Here is an 18,525-nt window from a genome sequence, read left to right on the forward strand (position 1 = left end):
TGGGGTGGCTTGCTTTCTTACGAAGGCGAGCCGCGACCGCAACATTGCCGAGGACATGTCCTCGCAATGAGAACATGACCGTCCATGAACGCTGTCTCCGCGTGAGTAGTGCCCAGACACGAAAGACAGTGATCGTGACCATCAGAAAGTGAGAGATAACGAGCGCAACCAGGAATAACACACAATCGGAAAAGCATCTTTAGAAAGACACGTCTTTAAAAAGATGTTCTGTGTGTGCCGCTCTTTTAGAGAAATATACTCTATTTCTGCCGAAGTGCCCAGGGGCATTCTCTGCAGTGCAACAGTGCAGAGGAGGGAGAAGCCGCTGAAATGCGCCGTCAGATCCAGCAGAGGTGAATGAACAGTAGTATTCAGCTCAATGAGCATGACCATTCGGCTCTGAAGAGAAAATCTAAATGAGTGGTTGCATACCAGCTCCTTTTATATCTGTATGTCCGGGGGAGTGGCATGCAAATACCACTCGCCAATTTTCATTGGCCTTTTATCAAAGATCAGAGGTGTCTCGGGCTTCCAAGAGTGACCCCTAGTGTCACTACATCGACACAACGACGAGTGAGTGACAGATAGGGAACACCCAGATGTTTTTATTTGTCAGAAACTTACACTTCACTAATTCTGACATGGTATGTTCATTCATGACCGCATGTTGATTTTTGAGTGAACTATCCCTTACAGCACTATCTGTACACTACTGAAACAGTGTTTGTTTTATGTGTTGTAGGCTGCAGTTGGATGGTGAGGGTGTGTATGAGTGTTCACACACTGGACTGGTGTTTGAAGTCTCTCAGCGGGTGAAGATCATGTACCGCGTTCTCTCCTGGAGCAAGTACAGCACCTACTTGAGTGACTCATGGAAGTTTGCTGGGCCCATTTTTGACGTAGATTGTGATCCATCAATTCTCAGATCTGTCCAGTTCCCGCACTCGTTGTGTCTGGCAGGTACAGAGATTTCACCCTGTTTAGACAAAATAGGAGGAGTTCGATCACCCTCGTGTTGTTCCAAACCCGTATCCTGCTGTTTTTCTCTGTGAACACAAAAGGAGAACTTCTGAAGTTCATAGTGACCACGACTGTCAAGAAAAATAGTATTTTAAAAAGTAGTTATGACTTCTGCGTCATATTCCAAGTCTTCTGAAGTCATATGAAAGCTTTGTGTGTAGAGCAGAGCCAAATTTACGTTGAATTTAGTCACTGAAAATCTTCCTCTACACAAGTTCTCAAATCTCACTGACATCCGGGTCCGATTCCAAAATGCCGCTTTGACGCTTTGTGCTAAGTTTGAAAGAAAACGGCATTGCAAGATTTTAAGTGAATAATGACTTAATTTTCAATCTGAAGACTTGGAGTTTTGCGCACAAATGTCTGCTTTTATGATAGTTTTCTACATTTTTGTCCATTTTGTAGATTCTGAGTCACTATGAACTCTGGTTTTATAAGAGCTGCGTGAACAGTCTTGAGAAATTTTTCTTTTGTGTCCCATGGAAAAATATAACGGCATATAGGTTTGAAAGGACATGAGGGTGAGTAAATTTGAGTTTAATTTTTGGGTGAACTATCTGATTGAAAGGTTCAGAATAGTATTTCTTTGGCCATTTAACATTGCTCTCTCTGTCATGCTGTGTTCCTGACGTTCGCTCGGAGCAGATAAAGCCAATGAGGTGACGTTCAGCGTGCTGCATGTGAAGAACAGTCGCGGTCTGATCGAACCATCGGCCGATCACTCGGCCAGTCACGTCAAATGGAAGGTGTCGTCTCTTTCTCCCGTGGGTCCCATCGTCCAGACGTCTAAAGCAGCAGAGCATCATGGGGTCGTTCTGGTGTTTAAAGAGGTCGGCCAGGAGAAAACTTTCTCTTTTAAAGTTTACCTGGCAGGAAACAACTGCTCTGAGGTCAAGGTGAGCAAACGCTTCAAATTATGTGTCACACTTCACCATTTAATGCCAGTTCAGTATAAATATACCAGATCTGACTGAGCTTTATTACATGACTGAATCAGGTGATCACAGTCGGGCAAAACTCCCTTTCCTTCAATTCATGTTTGTGAATTTGAATTGGCAATGCCACACATTTGAATTGGAATGACAGGAAGTTACAATTCAATGAGATTCAACACAGTTACACAGAGGAATTTCATTAATCCAACACAAGTTTAGTAACAAAATATATCATACATTTTTAAGACTTTAAAATTCTGGGAAATGAATACATGTAAATATATAAATATGAATATATCGTATTTTAAGCATTTGATTATTAGTATCATAAAATCTTTTTGGAAATTGCCCATATGTTGCCCACATGTTTGAGTAATTTACACCGATTTTATTTCTTTTACTCATTCAATTTCTTTAAAACTATACTTGCCATTAATTCCACTTGAATTCTAAATTTCAAATACAACATTACATACTTTTTTGATAATTCATGAATAACTGTTGTAGTTTTAGATGAACAGTACTCTGTACCATGTTTTTGTAGTATGACATTGATGTCACTGCAGTGGCAGAAAGTAGGAGTGATGACATCATACCAGTTTTAGTTTGTCTGTCAGATCTGTGGGTGAATTATTACTCGTGTGTGTTGATGTCATTATTAGTGTGCATTTCATCATCTGTTGGATAGCTGTAGCTACTGTACATAAGCTTTAAAATCCCTCTAAGAATTATCCTGTCACTTTTTACAGGATCAGGAACTTCACAAATATGTACAAAATAAGACTCGAATAAAACTCATTGAAGTCGGGTTTTTGCTCTTTATCAACAAATGTTCAGTGAAAGGAAGTGCTTAACTTGTCAACCTCAAGGTCAAGCTTGATTTAACATTTTTTAGATATGAAGTTTGCCATTTTTCACAATTTGAGACTGAATGCAGTTTAAAACCCTGATTTGTGTGAATTTGTCATTTTCTTGTAATTATAATACCTAAATCCAGAATAATAAAATGTATAAAGTAAAAAAAGAAGAAAAAAAAAGCTATTCATTTATGCTCCAGAAAGGGTCACAGGGTTGCAGATTTAGACTTAAGCTATCGCTCAGTGACGGTAGGGGTTAGCTAGTTAGTGATTATTGATAAACTTCAATTTTCCATGAATTCTTTACATAATGCACAGGGAGCTGGTTGTTATCATAAAATAAACCCTGACGTGGAGCGGAGGACTCTCTTGTATCACCCTGAAGGGGTTTATTTTGTGAAAGTGACTGTCTGACTGGTCATTATCACGCTTATTACAAGACTACCCATCAAATAAATGAATAAATGGACATGAAACATTGATGTGAGTTGAAATTATTTTATTAGTTTACTTGTAATGATCACAGAGGGATACGAGAAGTAGGAAAGATGACTCGCAAAAATTTTCTAAACAAAAATAATTAACTAAGCTCAAAACAAAGTAGTCAAAATATTCAAATATGAAAGCTGAAATAAATGTTACGTCAGATTGCAAATATCTTCATGTGTATCTCCGAGCATCTGAACACTCTGTGCTTGACAACGGTCAATTGCTGCTTCAATTATTGGCTGTTTGTTGTAAAGTCCTGCACATTTAAGATTACGACCAATCATTTAGAGAAGCGAGCTTCATGAGAAATGACTCAATGGCAGATTCTATTGATTAGGTGTTCACCAATGTGACACAGTTTAGAAGTGTAGAATAATAAAGCAAATGTTTTTGAACTTTATTGCTAAATGTCATGAATAAGCATTCAGCCATCTGTATGAGAGAGCACAACAGTAAGTATGTTGTTTGTCCCAGCTCAACACGTGAAATGATTTCCTGTTGCCCGAAACAACCACAGAAGAGTTTCAGTGCGGTGTAATTCACACTGTCACAGAGTCACTGTCACTCTCAATCAGTCCAAAAATACAGCTCTTTGACCTTTATTAACGTACTGCCAATACTAGAACACGGCAGTACCAACTCAAAAATAAATATTGCTCAGTGAGTGATTGACAGTTAGTGCACTTCAACTTGAAGTTCATTTTGATATTTTTATATCATTCGGACTTCTGTAATTTAGCAAACAGAATGAAATGTTTTAGAGTGAGACAAACCAACTAATAGCACAAAACATCAGAATCACAGAGTCTTCATTTTTACAGTTTTTTTTTATTTTTTTATTAAATAAAATTAAAACAATTATTGTCTTTTGACAAATGTCCTTTTGAATGTAGTCACTATTTTATCATGTTAACAAAAATAACGTGTTTGTCATTTTGCACTTTTTTAAATGTAGACAAAAAGCGCCAAATGATGTAATCCAAGGATTGTATTAAGAGGCCAAAAAGTGCTCAGTACAGAAACGAAATATTTTCGAATTACATGATCATCAGCGTCCAAATAACAGCAGCACACCTGATTCCATTTATAGGTCAGACTGGACCGTTTACCGTAACTCTTCTGATTGAACATAACCAAAAACACAAATGTTCAAAAATGTCATAGACATACATTGTGCTTTTGTATACGGTATACTAGCATTCACACATATTAAGCAAAATCCAAACATGTATAAACATAATATATGCATACACATCAAAAGATATATGAAGAGAGGACAACAATCAAACAGTAAAAGCAGATTTCCAATCAAATACTTTATATCAAAATACCAGTACATATGTCAAATATTTATAGTCCATACAAGCATTACAGTATGCACATAAATCAGTAAAGACTACATTTTATATTATTCATGCAGAATTCTTCAGCAAACATTTAATCAAGGGAAAAGTCTAAAAAACATAAATATGCTAGTAATACACACAATCAAAAGTTGATAGAAGTTATTACACATTATATCAGCCACATAAAATGTCAAAAGAAATTGGTACATCGTTCCGTTTGCAAATATCTCATGATTAGAAAAACGAGTATACACAAGAAAAACCATCATCACACTATAGCTAACTTAGTAAGAGACAAATCTTCATTCATCTCTTGGGGAGATAAAGATTTTAAATACGTTCTACAGTTCCCCCTTACATGGACGCTTCACTTGTTCAATAACTAAAAAGTCAAAGCAGATACAGGATGACCAGCTTCCAAAATATGTGTCCGTCTCACAACACTCATATGCTCATTAACACGTGTTCTGATTTGTCTGATTACAGGGACAAGAAATTAGATATATAACGTTCTCAGAGCTACAGGTGACAATCTGTTTATATTATATACACAGCCAGTTATAGAGCTCCTAAATGAGCTGATGTTTCTCTCGTTATTCCTACAGGCAGCACAAGATATGGGAAAAAACAGTGGTTTCATCCAATCACCCGTCATTCTTAATACGTGAAGCAAACGTATTCGCTTGATCAAAAAGTCTCTAATATTCCTAGATCTCTATTGTGCAAAGAGTGGAGGATCAGGAAAAAGATTCGAGCAAATGGGAACACTCTTTAAAACGTGCCAGTGTTTTTATTGTTTCTTTGTAGTTTGTACAACAACCTTTTTCCAACATAGTCAAGAGATCAGAGGTGTTTTTTCTATTTCTTTTGGGGAAAGAGTAACAGTACACTTTTCAGGATATCTCCTAAGGTGAAATTGCTTATGGATTTTTACAACCTCCGTCTCAAAATCAGATTCTGTCATGCAGATGCGCTTTAGAAACTCCTTTTTAACCCTGTAACACCACCTGTATCAAATTTGATACGATATTTTCTAAAGCCTGTGCATCATTAACATAATCATGATTTTGCTGAAAATCCTGTTGTCTGCAATGTCTGCTGCCACCTGGTTGACGTTTCCGGGGACATCTTGATGGGAAAAATATTTTAATGGAGTTTTATAAACAAGGTTCAGGAGGAGCAAGGTCATTTAATCTGACCAATAACATTGCTAGAGTAAGCGTATATAAACAGCCACTTACCTCTACATGGTGTTGAGTCTTCCAGCATCCCTCCACCACCTCCCCTTTCTCCTCCTATTCATTTACGAATAACTAACCTAAGTCGTGTATTTGTGCTCGGGTCAAGCCTCAAGCCATACGACCAGGACAGCGAGCCACAAACGTCTACACCATCCTCTAAGCAGGATTACATTAACTTGCGAACTACTGAAAAGATTTTTCCACAAAATGTCCGCTTTTGTATTGCATGCACTCATTTATGTGAAATCTTTGCTGATTTTAATAAAGTAAAAGTGACAGTAATGATTATATTGTTACTGATATTTTAAAATGAGTATTTGCTGAATATAAGCAACTTGTACTTGGTTAAAATGTTATATATTATTTTATTGAAAAACCCCTTTGTATTAAATATGATACAACAGGCTTTTGAGAAATATCTCTCAATCACCATTACATTCCCACCACAAAACAATCACAGAGCTTTGAAAATTCTGACATATACATTTTACAAGATATTTTTAAAGTGTGAAATAATATTTCCATATATACAGCCTGCTCTGTCATTATAAAGATCTCATAATTTTTCATTACAAGCTATTATGGTCATCTGAGCTAAAAAAGTTTTACAATTTTCCTTTTTTAAAATGTCAATATAGTGTTTGGTGCATAAAATACATATGATAAAGATTGTTTATTGTAAAATAAATATTTTATTCATGTTGTATTTGTACCTCGATACATTTCAATCCATATTTATAGAGCAAGGAGAGGAAGTAGTCATGGCCAAACTCTCAAACATTTGTTTCTCTGAAAAGTCCAGAGAGTCCTCTGATAATACCCCAAAATTTACCACTGCAGAAAAACTTCAATAACAAATGTCCTATAGAAAAATGAATTGCTGGGCCTCAGGAAGATAATTTTTACAATTTCTTTTTATAGTTTGTCTAATGGTCCTAAAACAGTTGTAATTCTTTCATATGTCAGGCTGTACAGGGTTAAATATGTCAGATGTGCACTACATGCATGTTGAATTCTGTTTGTCAGTGGGTTTTGTGCATGGAGTCATAGAGAGTGATCCTGAAAGTAGTCGGACTGCTGTATCAAGAAAGGAAACTGAATTTGGGTCAATTTCATGGAATTTTATGGAATCCACCATGTTATATATTTTGAAAAAGGATTGTTATTCCAAAGTTTTGTTCAAGAAAACCCAGAATCTGGAGAAAACTGGGGAAAATTCCATCTTATTTGAAAGATGTGGGTGACTTTATACAACAGTTGAAAGATCTACATTTTAAGGGTCTAAATTTTCTCCAGATTATACATGTTTTTTTAATGGGTTTTCTGGAACAAAACTTTATTTGGAAAAACAATCCTTTCTCAAAATGTATTTTGATGTGGAAAAGATATGTAGATGATGTTTTTTGTATCTTCAGGGGTTCCAGGGAGAGCTTTGGTGATTTTTTTTGAACTTCCAAAATAACATGGTGGATTCCATAAAATTCAGTGCTGAAATTGACCCAAATTCAGTTTCCTTTCTTGATACAGCAGTCCGACTACTTTCAGGATCACTCTCTATGACTCCATGCACAAAACCTACTGTTTGTCAGTGTTCAACATACATGAAGTGCACATCCGACATATTTAAAAAGGAGTTTACCAAATATACAGTTTCTCAGAGTAAAGCGCATCTGCATGACAGAATCTGATTTTGAGACGGAGGTTGTAAAAATCCATAAGCAATTTCACCTTAGGAGATATCCTGAAAAGTGTACTGTTACTCTTTCCCCAAAAGAAATAGAAAAAACACCTCTGATCTCTTGACTATGTTGGAAAAAGGTTGTTGTACAAACTACAAAGAAACAATAAAAACACTGGCACGTTTTAAAGAGTGTTCCCATTTGCTCGAATCTTTTTCCTGATCCTCCACTCTTTGCACAATAGAGATCTAGGAATATTAGAGACTTTTTGATCAAGCGAATACGTTTGCTTCACGTATTAAGAATGACGGGTGATTGGATGAAACCACTGTTTTTTCCCATATCTTGTGCTGCCTGTAGGAATAACGAGAGAAACATCAGCTCATTTAGGAGCTCTATAACTGGCTGTGTATATAATATAAACAGATTGTCACCTGTAGCTCTGAGAACGTTATATATCTAATTTCTTGTCCCTGTAATCAGACAAATCAGAACACGTGTTAATGAGCATATGAGTGTTGTGAGACGGACACATATTTTGGAAGCTGGTCATCCTGTATCTGCTTTGACTTTTTAGTTATTGAACAAGTGAAGCGTCCATGTAAGGGGGGAACTGTAGAACGTATTTAAAATCTTTATCTCCCCAAGAGATGAATGAAGATTTGTCTCTTACTAAGTTAGCTATAGTGTGATGATGGTTTTTCTTGTGTATACTCGTTTTTCTAATCATGAGATATTTGCAAACGGAACGATGTACCAATTTCTTTTGACATTTTATGTGGCTGATATAATGTGTAATAACTTCTATCAACTTTTGATTGTGTGTATTACTAGCATATTTAAGTTTTTTAGACTTTTCCCTTGATTAAATGTTTGCTGAAGAATTCTGCATGAATAATATAAAATGTAGTCTTTACTGATTTATGTGCATACTGTAATGCTTGTATGGACTATAAATATTTGACATATGTACTGGTATTTTGATATAAAGTATTTGATTGGAAATCTGCTTTTACTGTTTGATTGTTGTCCTCTCTTCATATATCTTTTGATGTGTATGCATATATTATGTTTATACAGTATGTTTGGAATGCAAGTTTCACATTCTGACTAGCGTGTAACTTTAGCTCTTCATTGTCTGTGCCGATGTAAGTTGCAATATTATGTTTATGTTGTAGATATATTGATTAATGTCACATATATAGGATGTGTTTGAGTGGGGTGATTAAACCGATAGTAAAGTTCATTGTACAGGTTTTTCAGCTGTGAAATACACAAGATACTATGACTGGCTTATTTCCATCAGTTCTTTCCAGATTTTGTTTCTTAAAACCCCTTCAACTCTGTGGAAAGCGTACGATAAGATTATGCTTAAACTGTAAAAGTCCCCGGATACATTAGCCACTACCGTGTGGTACCATTTGAAAGCTTAGAATCTGAACTTTTCAAAGAATCCCTTTTGCATTTGTTACATAAAATAACGCCTTAAAAAATTTGCCTCGCAAATTAGCGCCACCTAGAGGTGATGTAGAAATATGGGTTTGAACAGAAAAGTTTTTCATATAGCACTTAAATGGACAAGTCATATATCAAATGAAAGCTCTCGGTTTCAGAAATGTGACATCACAGTTTGAATGATTATCAAAAGAATCACTAAGTGAAACTATCTCTGTAAGAAAAACAAAAACAAATGTTTCATGTCTGCTCCGATCACTGCTGCTGTAGGCAAAGCTCCATATCAGCTCTTACTTTTAGCTGTTTTCTTCAAAATGACCCATTTTTTACTTGTCTGTGAGACCGCTTGGTAAAATAAGCCAATGTTATATCTCCAATGTCCAGAACAAAAATTGCAGTCCATCAAAAAAAGTTGATAAGCAAATCATCAGCAAAATCTTATCAAACATTGAGAATATGTTATATATCAACACAAAGCTGAGGATCTCCTCTTTCCAGAGACCACTTGATTGATTTTCTATTCACAGGCCGAGATATCTGATCAAACAGTGGGGAACATGCATGCAATCCTAAATTGACTGGATGTCTATGGAGTGCTCTGCTGTGTTAGAGCGCCACCTACATTTGAGATCTATATTTTGTGATAAAATTCTGTTTCATAGTACATTCTGCCATCTAGTGGAATGAAATAAGACTTTTTGCAGGGAGAGAGAGCAAACAGAACCAGAATAACATGCTTAAAAAGTTAGTAAAATAAAAATCAAACTTTTGTTCATCATAAGATTGTAACATATGCATTATTATTTATGAATTATTGGAATCTTAAAATTTGGGGGTTTTCTGTAAAATGAGACCAGTTTATGCAGTTATTCCACTGTATGTGTGTAAGGTGAACTTTTAAATTTGGGTGTGAAAAATTGATGAAGCATTGTTCATATTTTTTACTCGTCATATTTTCACCAGTAGTTTAATTAAAACCATTTGAATGTCGTCCAGATTTAAAAAAAAAAAAAAAAAGCATTCTTCAACAAACATTTTCATCTGTAATTGTGTTGACGAGATTAACACTGAACAGAATTCATAAAATTCCTAATAATGTCTGTGCTGTTTTTCCCCCCACAAAAATGATGTCAGTTCCTGGAAGATGACGCTATTAAAGAACTGTTTTTGTTGGTTAAGGGACATTACAAAAGACTAACAGGATGGAAAGTCATATTGAGGACACAAGAAAAAGCTATAAATTGATTAGAGGACAACATTTAAGAAACATTTTGAACATGAGCATTTGTTTTTTTATTATTGTAGATGGGGACAAGACAAAAAAATGGTAACATCTACTTAAACCAAAGTAGTGAAATTATTTCAAATTCATCCATGTTCACTTAATTTTGATACAGCTGCATCAGTAAATTAGAATGTCGTGGAAAAGTTCATTTATTTCAGTAATTCAACTCAAATTGTGAAACTCGTGTATTAAATAAATTCAATGCACACAGACTGAAGTAGTTTAAGTCTTTGGTTCTTTTAATTGTGATGATTTTGGCTCACATTTAACAAAAACCCACCAATTCACTATCTCAACAAATTAGAATACATCATAAGACCAATAAAAAAAAACATTTTTAGTGAATTGTTGGCCTTCTGGAAAGTATGTTCATTTACTGTATATGTACTCAATACTTGGTAGGGGCTCCTTTTGCTTTAATTACTGCCTCAATTCGGCGTGGCATGGAGGTGATCAGTTTGTGGCACTGCTGAGGTGGTATGGAAGCCCAGGTTTCTTTGACAGTGGCCTTCAGCTCATCTGCATTTTTTGGTCTCTTGTTTCTCATTTTCCACTTGACAATACCCCATAGATTCTCTATGGGGTTCAGGTCTGGTGAGTTTGCTGGCCAGTCAAGCACACCAACACCATGGTCATTTAACCAACTTTTGGTGTTTTTGGCAGTGTGGGCAGGTGCCAAATCCTGCTGGAAAATGAAATCAGCATCTTTAAAAAGCTGGTCAGCAGAAGGAAGCATGAATTGCTCCAAAATTTCTTGGTAAACGGGTGCAGTGACTTTGGTTTTCAAAAAACACAATGGACCAACACCAGCAGATGACATTGCACCCCAAATCATCACAGACTTTGGAAACTTAACACTGGACTTCAAGCAACTTGGGCTATGAGCTTCTCCACCCTTCCTCCAGACTCTAGGACCTTGGTTTCCAAATGAAATACAAAACTTGCTCTCATCTGAAAAGAGGAGTTTGGACCACTGGGCAACAGTCCAGTTCTTCTTCTCCTTAGCCCAGGTAAGACGCCTCTGACGTTGTCTGTGGTTCAGGAGTGGCTTAACAAGAGGAATACGACAACTGTAGCCAAATTCCTTGACATGTCTGTGTGTGGTGGCTCTTGATGCCTTGACCCCAGCCTCAGTCCATTCCTTGTGAAGTTCACCCAAATTCTTGAATCGATTTTGCTTGACAATCATAAGGCTGCGGTTCTCTCGGTTGGTTGTGCATCTTTTTCTTCCACACTTTTTCCTTCCACTCAACTTTCTGTTAACATGCTTGGATACAGCACTCTGTGAACGGCCAGCTTCTTTGGCAATGAATGTTTGTGGCTTACCCTCCTTGTGAAGGGTGTCAATGATTGTCTTCTGGACAACTGTCAGATCAGCAGTCTTCCCCATGATTGTGTAGCCTAGTGAACCAAACTGAGAGACCATTTTGAAGGCTCAGGAAACCTTTGCAGGTGTTTTGAGTTGATTAGCTGATTGGCACGTCACCATATTCTAATTTTTTGAGATAGTGAATTGGTGGGTTTTTGTTAAATGTGAGCCAAAATCATCACAATTAAAAGAACCAAAGACTTAAACTACTTCAGTCTGTGTGCATTGAATTTATTTAATACACAAGTTTCACAATTTGAGTTGAATTACTGAAATAAATGAACTTTTCCACGACATTCTAATTTATTGAGATGCACCTGTATTGTGATAAGCAAACTAAAAGGATTTGCATATTCAATATCTGATGTAATGTATTAAAGAGGTAGGATAACACTTTACAATAAGGTTCCATTTGTTTACATTAATGCATTATGTATCATGGACAAACAATGAACAATATATTTTTGAAGTCATTTATTAATCTTTGTTAATGTTGTAAATAAAAATACAATTGTTCATCCTTAGTTCATGTTAACTAATACAACTTTTAATTAAAAAGTGTTAGTATATGTTGAAATTGACATTAACCAAGATTAATACATGCTGTAAAAGTATTGCTCATTGTTAGTTCTTGTTAACTAATGGTAACAAATGGAAACATTGATTTACCCAAAGATAAAACTTCTGTCATCATGTGCTCACCCTCATGTTGTTGAAAACCCAAATTACTCCCTTTCGTTCTTCAATGGTTCACAAAATGAGATGTTAGGCAGAATTAGCAGTATGGACTAACATTCTGCTTCACATGGAGTAAATAATGACAGAATTTTCATGTTTCGGTCAACTATGACTCCGATATGATGGGGATGAAAATGAACTGCATGACAGAAACATTTCTTTTTCTAGGTTCTTCATAAATGTTTCATCATTTCCATTGTAACCCTTTGCAGAACATCAAAAAGGATATTCAGCGAGCAAACAAATGTAGGAACAACAAAAAGTATGTACAAGTATACAAGCCACCTACATGCATACTAGAAGAGAACAGGAAGTACCGGCTCACCAGCGACCCGGTCGGCCACATCACACCAGAGGTGAGCGACTGCAGACGTGATAAGTGATGTAAAGTGTGTTCAATAGTGCAGAGTTTGAGGAGATCATCTGTGTTTGTGTGCAGGACATGTTGTTCAGCCCTGCAATCGTGGAGCTGAAGGGATACTTCGAAGTGTTCTTTGAGGAAAGTCCTCCGTTCAAGCTCTCTTTAATTGATGATGAATCTAGTCATACTGTATGGACCGCCACCATCAGAGAGGGTATGATGTCATCATACGTATACAACACAACAGTGGTGTCATTCTCAGAAAACATTTTATTTTGTTACCTTTTGTAAAGGTCACTGCTGAATTATTGCCACCTTAATCCTAGAGCAGGGGTCAGGAACCTTTTTTTCACCGAGGAGCCAATTTTTTTTAATTTTTGGTTGATGCATTTTTTCAAAAGAGCCACAAACAAACTAATTGTATTATTATTTTAAAAAAAACAAAGTTTTTCAATTAAATAAAATGTTTATTATGCCCATAGACTACTCAAATTAATAGGTAACATGTTGTAATATGGAATTGAGTACAAGTGTTTGTGTGGGTCTCCATAAAATGACTTCATTTTACAATTGTTCATGGAAAAAGTTCACTTCCCTTTTGGGCTGGGTGATATGTAAAAAAAATATTTGAAAGGTAATCGCCTTAAAAATATCCAATTATATGGTCAACCACTACAAATTAAGAACTAAAGACAATTATAAATGTAAAGATGATGATGATGATAATAACAATAATCATAATAAATAAGCCTAATAATTACCTTGTGTTCCCAAAAAATGCTGCTAAATATGTGTTCTTATCCAATGTGTTTGTATTGTGTTTTGGTAATACAGTTAATGCTGCCTAAAGAAAAGAAACTCAGTGTTAAACACAGTTTTATGCTCAAGGTGTCTTATATTATGAAGGTGATCAGAGATCATTTGCAGCATTCTCATTGACGATATTATTCTTACAAAAAGTTTTCAAACGAATGAAACAGAAAAAGCGATAACTCTTGTTTTCCATGAGACAGGGTCCTGCAGCACTCCTCAGAACAAACAGCAAATCAGACACGAGCATCGACAGCTTTTCTTTTGTCTGTTTTTATATAATACAAATAAAACAAAGTTTCTTCAAGCATGTGTCTTTGTGACTAACAGCATTTCTTGTCATGTCACTCCTAGACGTCTTACAGGTCGCACGCCTTTTTGCGGGTAGATGAGCAAAATTACTTGCACATGAAATAAATTTGGACAAGGAGCTCGCAAACTGGATTGAGGCTCATCGCATTTGGTGGGTACTACAGAATATCACACCCTGGGTGCACATAAAAAGTAATGAACGTTCGTAAAATCACTCATAGAAAATGCTCTTAATCGCAAAGGTCAGTAGTTATTGGCAAACAAGGCCCAGAATTCTATGCATGTGCGTGACAAGGAGAAGCGCTTTCATGAACAGGAGTCGGTTGCATCAGCTACACGCAAGTTAAACCTTAGCCTAATTGTGGCATAAACGGGCACTAAGTCACAATTTATGCACTACTAAATATTTGAGTGTTGCACCATTAGGTAGAACGTAACCCTACATATAAACTAAATATTTACGGAAGCCCCCACGACCAGGACTAACAGATAGAATAATAACGCAGACTGATATTTAATGACATCAATGAACTCATGTTTTCCATGACAAGCATCAATCATTTCAACATCCATTATGATGTTGACATTTACGAGAGAGAAAAACAACATTTAAGCGGCTCTTCAGCATGAAACTGATCTAACGGAGCAGTTTTCAGGGTGTGTCACCCGGTGTCAAGTTTCAACACATTCAGAATATATAAGATATTAAAATGAATGTCTATTTTTCCAGCCTGTTGTATTAGTATTTATCACCCCTCATTTATTTTAGATACAGTTCCTGTATATTATTATTTACACAGGGCAAATATACGATTTAATCTACTTTTATTATGTATCATATTTTAATGGGGATATAATTTATTACAGCTGACGTGAGAAAACGTCATGGTTACTTGTGTAACCTCCATTCCCTGATGGAGGGAACGAGACGTTGTGTCGATGTAGTGACACTAGGGGTCACTCTTGGAGCCCGAGACACCTCTGGTCTTTGATAAAAGGCCAGTGAAAATTGGCGAGTGGTATTTGCATGCTACTCGCCCGGACATACGGATATAAAAGGAGCTGGTATGCAACCACTCATTCAGGTTTTATGCTGAGGAGCCGATATAAGGTCCGGCCATTTCAGCGGGTAGTTCAGCGTTGTGGCAGGAGGGACACAACGTCTCGTTCCCTCAATCAGGGAATGGAGGATACATAAGTAACCATGACGTTCCCTATCTGTCACTCACTCGACGTTGTGTCGATGTAGTGACACTGGGGGTCCCTATACGAAACGCCACAATTGGCTGAACTGTGTTACGTGAACTGGCGGTGTGTGGTGGGCAGACTACTGTGTGCCTCATAGCCAGCACACCAGGTCGACACGTAACCTTCCCCAACATATTTATGAGTGTCGAACGGCCCTTTTTGGGGACAAGTCGACTACCCAGAGATAGAAACAGGCTTAACCTAGTCGTGGCCTCTTTTCCCTTTCTTTTTTTCCACTCCCTAAAAAAGAAGGGGGATTATCTGACTGGGCCAGGTCTAGTCGGTGGGTGTCCCTCCCAAGGGGAAGACACCGCGGAGACCACATCTCGCCCAAAGAGAGGGGAGGATATTTAAGTGGAAAAATACCTCACATGGTCTTTCCAACCATGTGGAGAGTATTCAAGGTAGATCCTTCCCAATGGGGGAGGAGTTACTACAAACATGGAGACTGGGGCAGAGGGGTTCTGCCCAAGGAAGACACAGTTTGCCAACAGGGAAACGAATTAGCTGAAGATATATATCGTATGGGGTTAGCCTTACAGGGAACCGCCACATAAGGAGCACCTACCCCAGAACAGGGCTCTTAGTTCGCACATGTACTCGATTGCCACAGGGCTCGGAGGAAGTCAACCAGGGAACAAGGTTTGTGAACACTACTGGGAATCAATGGTGCACGTCTTCAGCTCCAAGGGAAGTGGAAGGCGCTATGTGCAAGCGATACACCCGGCCGGCTATCCCGGGCTTATCCACTTGTGTTGCGTGCCACTACCTGGGATGAAACCGGTTCCACCTGTGGGTTGTAGAACCTTGCACAGGTGTTGGGTGATGCCCAGCCCGCTGCTCTGCAAATGTCTGTTAGAGAGGCACCCCTGGCCAGGGCCCAGGGAGCCGCTAGACCCCTGGTAGAATGGGCTTGTAGCCCTACAAGGGGCGGCATGTTCTAGGCGACATATGCCATAGTTATGGCGTCAATGAGCCAGTGGGCGATCCTCTGCTTGGAGACAGTGCTTCCTTTCCGCTGTGCACCAAAGCTGCTCAGAGATTCTAAAGCTCTGCGTGCGTTCCAAATAGATGCGTAAAGCGCGCACCGGACACAGCGACGACAGGGCTGGGTCTGCCTCCTCCTGGGGCAGCGCTTGCAGGTTCACCACCTGGTCCCTAAAAGGGTGGTGGGAACCTTGGGCAGGATCACGTGAGAGTAACCTGGACCGAACTCCAGGCACGCTAGCAGGTCACCTACCCTCTTGATGGAAGTGAGTGCAGTCAGGAGCGCAGTCTTCAAGGAGAGTGCCTTAAGCTCGGCTGACTGCAAAGGCTCAAAGGGGTCTCTCTGTAGACCCTGAAGAACTACAGAGAGGTCCGATGAGGGAACGAGGCACGGTCTGGAGGGATTCAGCCTCCTGGCGCCTTTTAGGAACCTGATGATCAGGTCGTGCTTCCCTAAGGACTTACCGTCGACTGCGTCGTGGTGTGCTGCTATGGTGGCAACGTACACCTTCAAGGTGGAAGGGGACAGCCTCCCTTCCAACCTCTTCTGCAGGAAGGAAAGCACTGATCTGACTGCGCATCTCTGGGGGTTTTCCCGACGGTAAGAACACCACTTAGCGAACAGACGCCACTTAAAGGCATACAGGCGCCTCATAGAGGGGGCCCTAGCCTGAGTGATCGTGTCTACCACCACAGGTGTCGCGAGGAGCGTGAGGTCTGAGAACCACGCCTGGGTGGGCCAGTAGGGTGCTACCAGGACGACCTGCTCCTTGTTCTCCCTGACCTTGCACAGGGTCTGTGCAAGTAGGCTCACTGGGGAAAAACGCATATTTGCGTATGCCAGGGGGTCAGCTGTGTGCCAGTGCGTTTATGCCGAGGGGGTCTCAGTCAGGGCGTACCAGAGCGGGCAGTGGGGAGGATTCTTGGGAGGTGAACAGGTGCACCTGTGCCTGTCGAATCGACTCCAAATCAGCTGGACCACCTGAGGGTGGAGTCTCCACTCTCTCCCCTGAGGGTAACCTGTCGTGACAGCACGTCCGCTGTAGTGTTGAGGTTGCCCTGGATGTGAGTGGCTTGCAGCGACTTAAAGTGCTGCTGACTCCAGAGCAGGAGACGGCGGGCAAGCTGTGACATACAAGGAGAGCGCAGACCGCCTTAGTGGTTGACATATGCTACCGTTGTCGTGCTGTCTGTCTGAACTAACACGTGCTTGCCCTGGATCAATGGCCGAAACCTCTGCAGGGCGAGCAAAATTGTCAACAACTCGAGGCAGTTGATGTGCCAATGCAGTCACGGACACGTCCAGAGGCCGGCGGCTGCGTGTCCATTGCAAACAGCGCCCCAGCCCGTTTTGGAGGCATCTGTCGTGACCATGACGCGCCTGGAGACCAGTTCTAGAGGAACGCCTGCCCGTAGAAAGGAGAGGTCGGTCCAAGGGCTGAAAAGACTGTGACAGACCGGCGTGATGACCACATGACGTGTCCCGTGGCACCATACCCATCTTGTGACTCGAGTCTGGAGCCAGTGCTGAAGCGGCCTCATATGCATCAACCCGAGCGGGGTGGCCACCGCCGAGGATGCCATATGCCCCAGGAGCATCTGAAAAAGTTTCAGTGGAATCGCTGTTTTCTGTTTGAATGCTTTCAAACAGGCCAGCACCGACTGGGCGCGCTCGTTCATAAGGCGCGCCGTCAAGGAGACTGAGTCCAACTCCAAACCGAGAAAAGTGATGCTCTGAACCGGGAGGAGCTTGCTCTTTTCCCAGTTGACCCGAAGCCCCAGTCGGCTGAGGTGTGAGAGCACCAGGTCCCTGTGTGCGCACAACATGTCTCGAGAATGAGCTAGGATTAGCCAGTCATCGAAATAGTTGAGAATGCGAATGCCCACCTACCTTAACGGGGCAAGGGCAGCCTCTGCGACCTTCGTAAAGATGCGAGGACACAGGGACAGGCCGAATGGGAGGACTTTGTAGTGATACGCCTGACTCTCGGACGCAAACAGCAGGAAGGGTCTGTGTCGAGGAAGGATCGAGACGTGGAAGTACGCATCTTTCAGGTCTACCGCCGCGAACCAATCTTGATGCCGGACGCTCGCCAGAATGCATTTTTGCATCAGTATCTTGAACGGGAGTCTGTGTAAAGCCTAGTTCAGTACTCACAGGTCCAAAATTGGCCGCAACCCACCGCCTTTTTTCGGTACGATGAAGTAGGGGCTGAAAGACCCCTTCTTCATCTCTGCTGGAGGGACAGGTTCTATCGCACCCTTCCTTAGGAGGGTAGCGATCTCCGCGCAAGGTAGCAACGGGGGATTGCCGAATAGCCCTTGGCCGCCCCACCATCGAGGGTAGTGAGGGCAGGGAAGCTGAAAAGATCGGGACCGGGCAGTAAAAAGTG

At 39.9% G+C, this 18,525-nt stretch overlaps 2 protein-coding genes across 5 annotated transcripts in view; one reads left to right on the forward strand and one right to left on the reverse strand.

Moving 5' to 3' along the window:
* LOC127421944 (uncharacterized) overlaps positions 1-18,525 on the forward strand; it is a 63,345-nt gene that overhangs the window by 16,597 nt on the left and 28,223 nt on the right. For all 3 annotated transcript variants that reach the window (XM_051665183.1, XM_051665185.1, XM_051665184.1), the window contains exons 8-11: positions 743-960; positions 1,666-1,916; positions 12,627-12,770; positions 12,854-12,989. In XM_051665183.1, coding sequence (XP_051521143.1) covers positions 743-960; positions 1,666-1,916; positions 12,627-12,770; positions 12,854-12,989 — 749 coding nt within the window. The remainder of the gene's footprint in view (positions 1-742; positions 961-1,665; positions 1,917-12,626; positions 12,771-12,853; positions 12,990-18,525) is intronic.
* The window catches only part of si:dkey-77f5.3 (uncharacterized protein LOC326903 homolog), a 341,053-nt gene continuing 333,097 nt past the window's right edge, over positions 10,570-18,525 (reverse strand). For both annotated transcript variants that reach the window (XM_051665215.1, XM_051665213.1), the window contains exon 2: positions 10,570-11,751. In XM_051665215.1, coding sequence (XP_051521175.1) covers positions 10,696-11,733 — 1,038 coding nt within the window. In that variant the 5' untranslated portion in view covers positions 11,734-11,751 and the 3' untranslated portion in view covers positions 10,570-10,695. The remainder of the gene's footprint in view (positions 11,752-18,525) is intronic.

The sequence above is a fragment of the Myxocyprinus asiaticus genome, chromosome 31, assembly GCF_019703515.2.
Source record: "Myxocyprinus asiaticus isolate MX2 ecotype Aquarium Trade chromosome 31, UBuf_Myxa_2, whole genome shotgun sequence".
Classification (NCBI taxonomy): Eukaryota; Metazoa; Chordata; class Actinopteri; order Cypriniformes; family Catostomidae; genus Myxocyprinus; species Myxocyprinus asiaticus.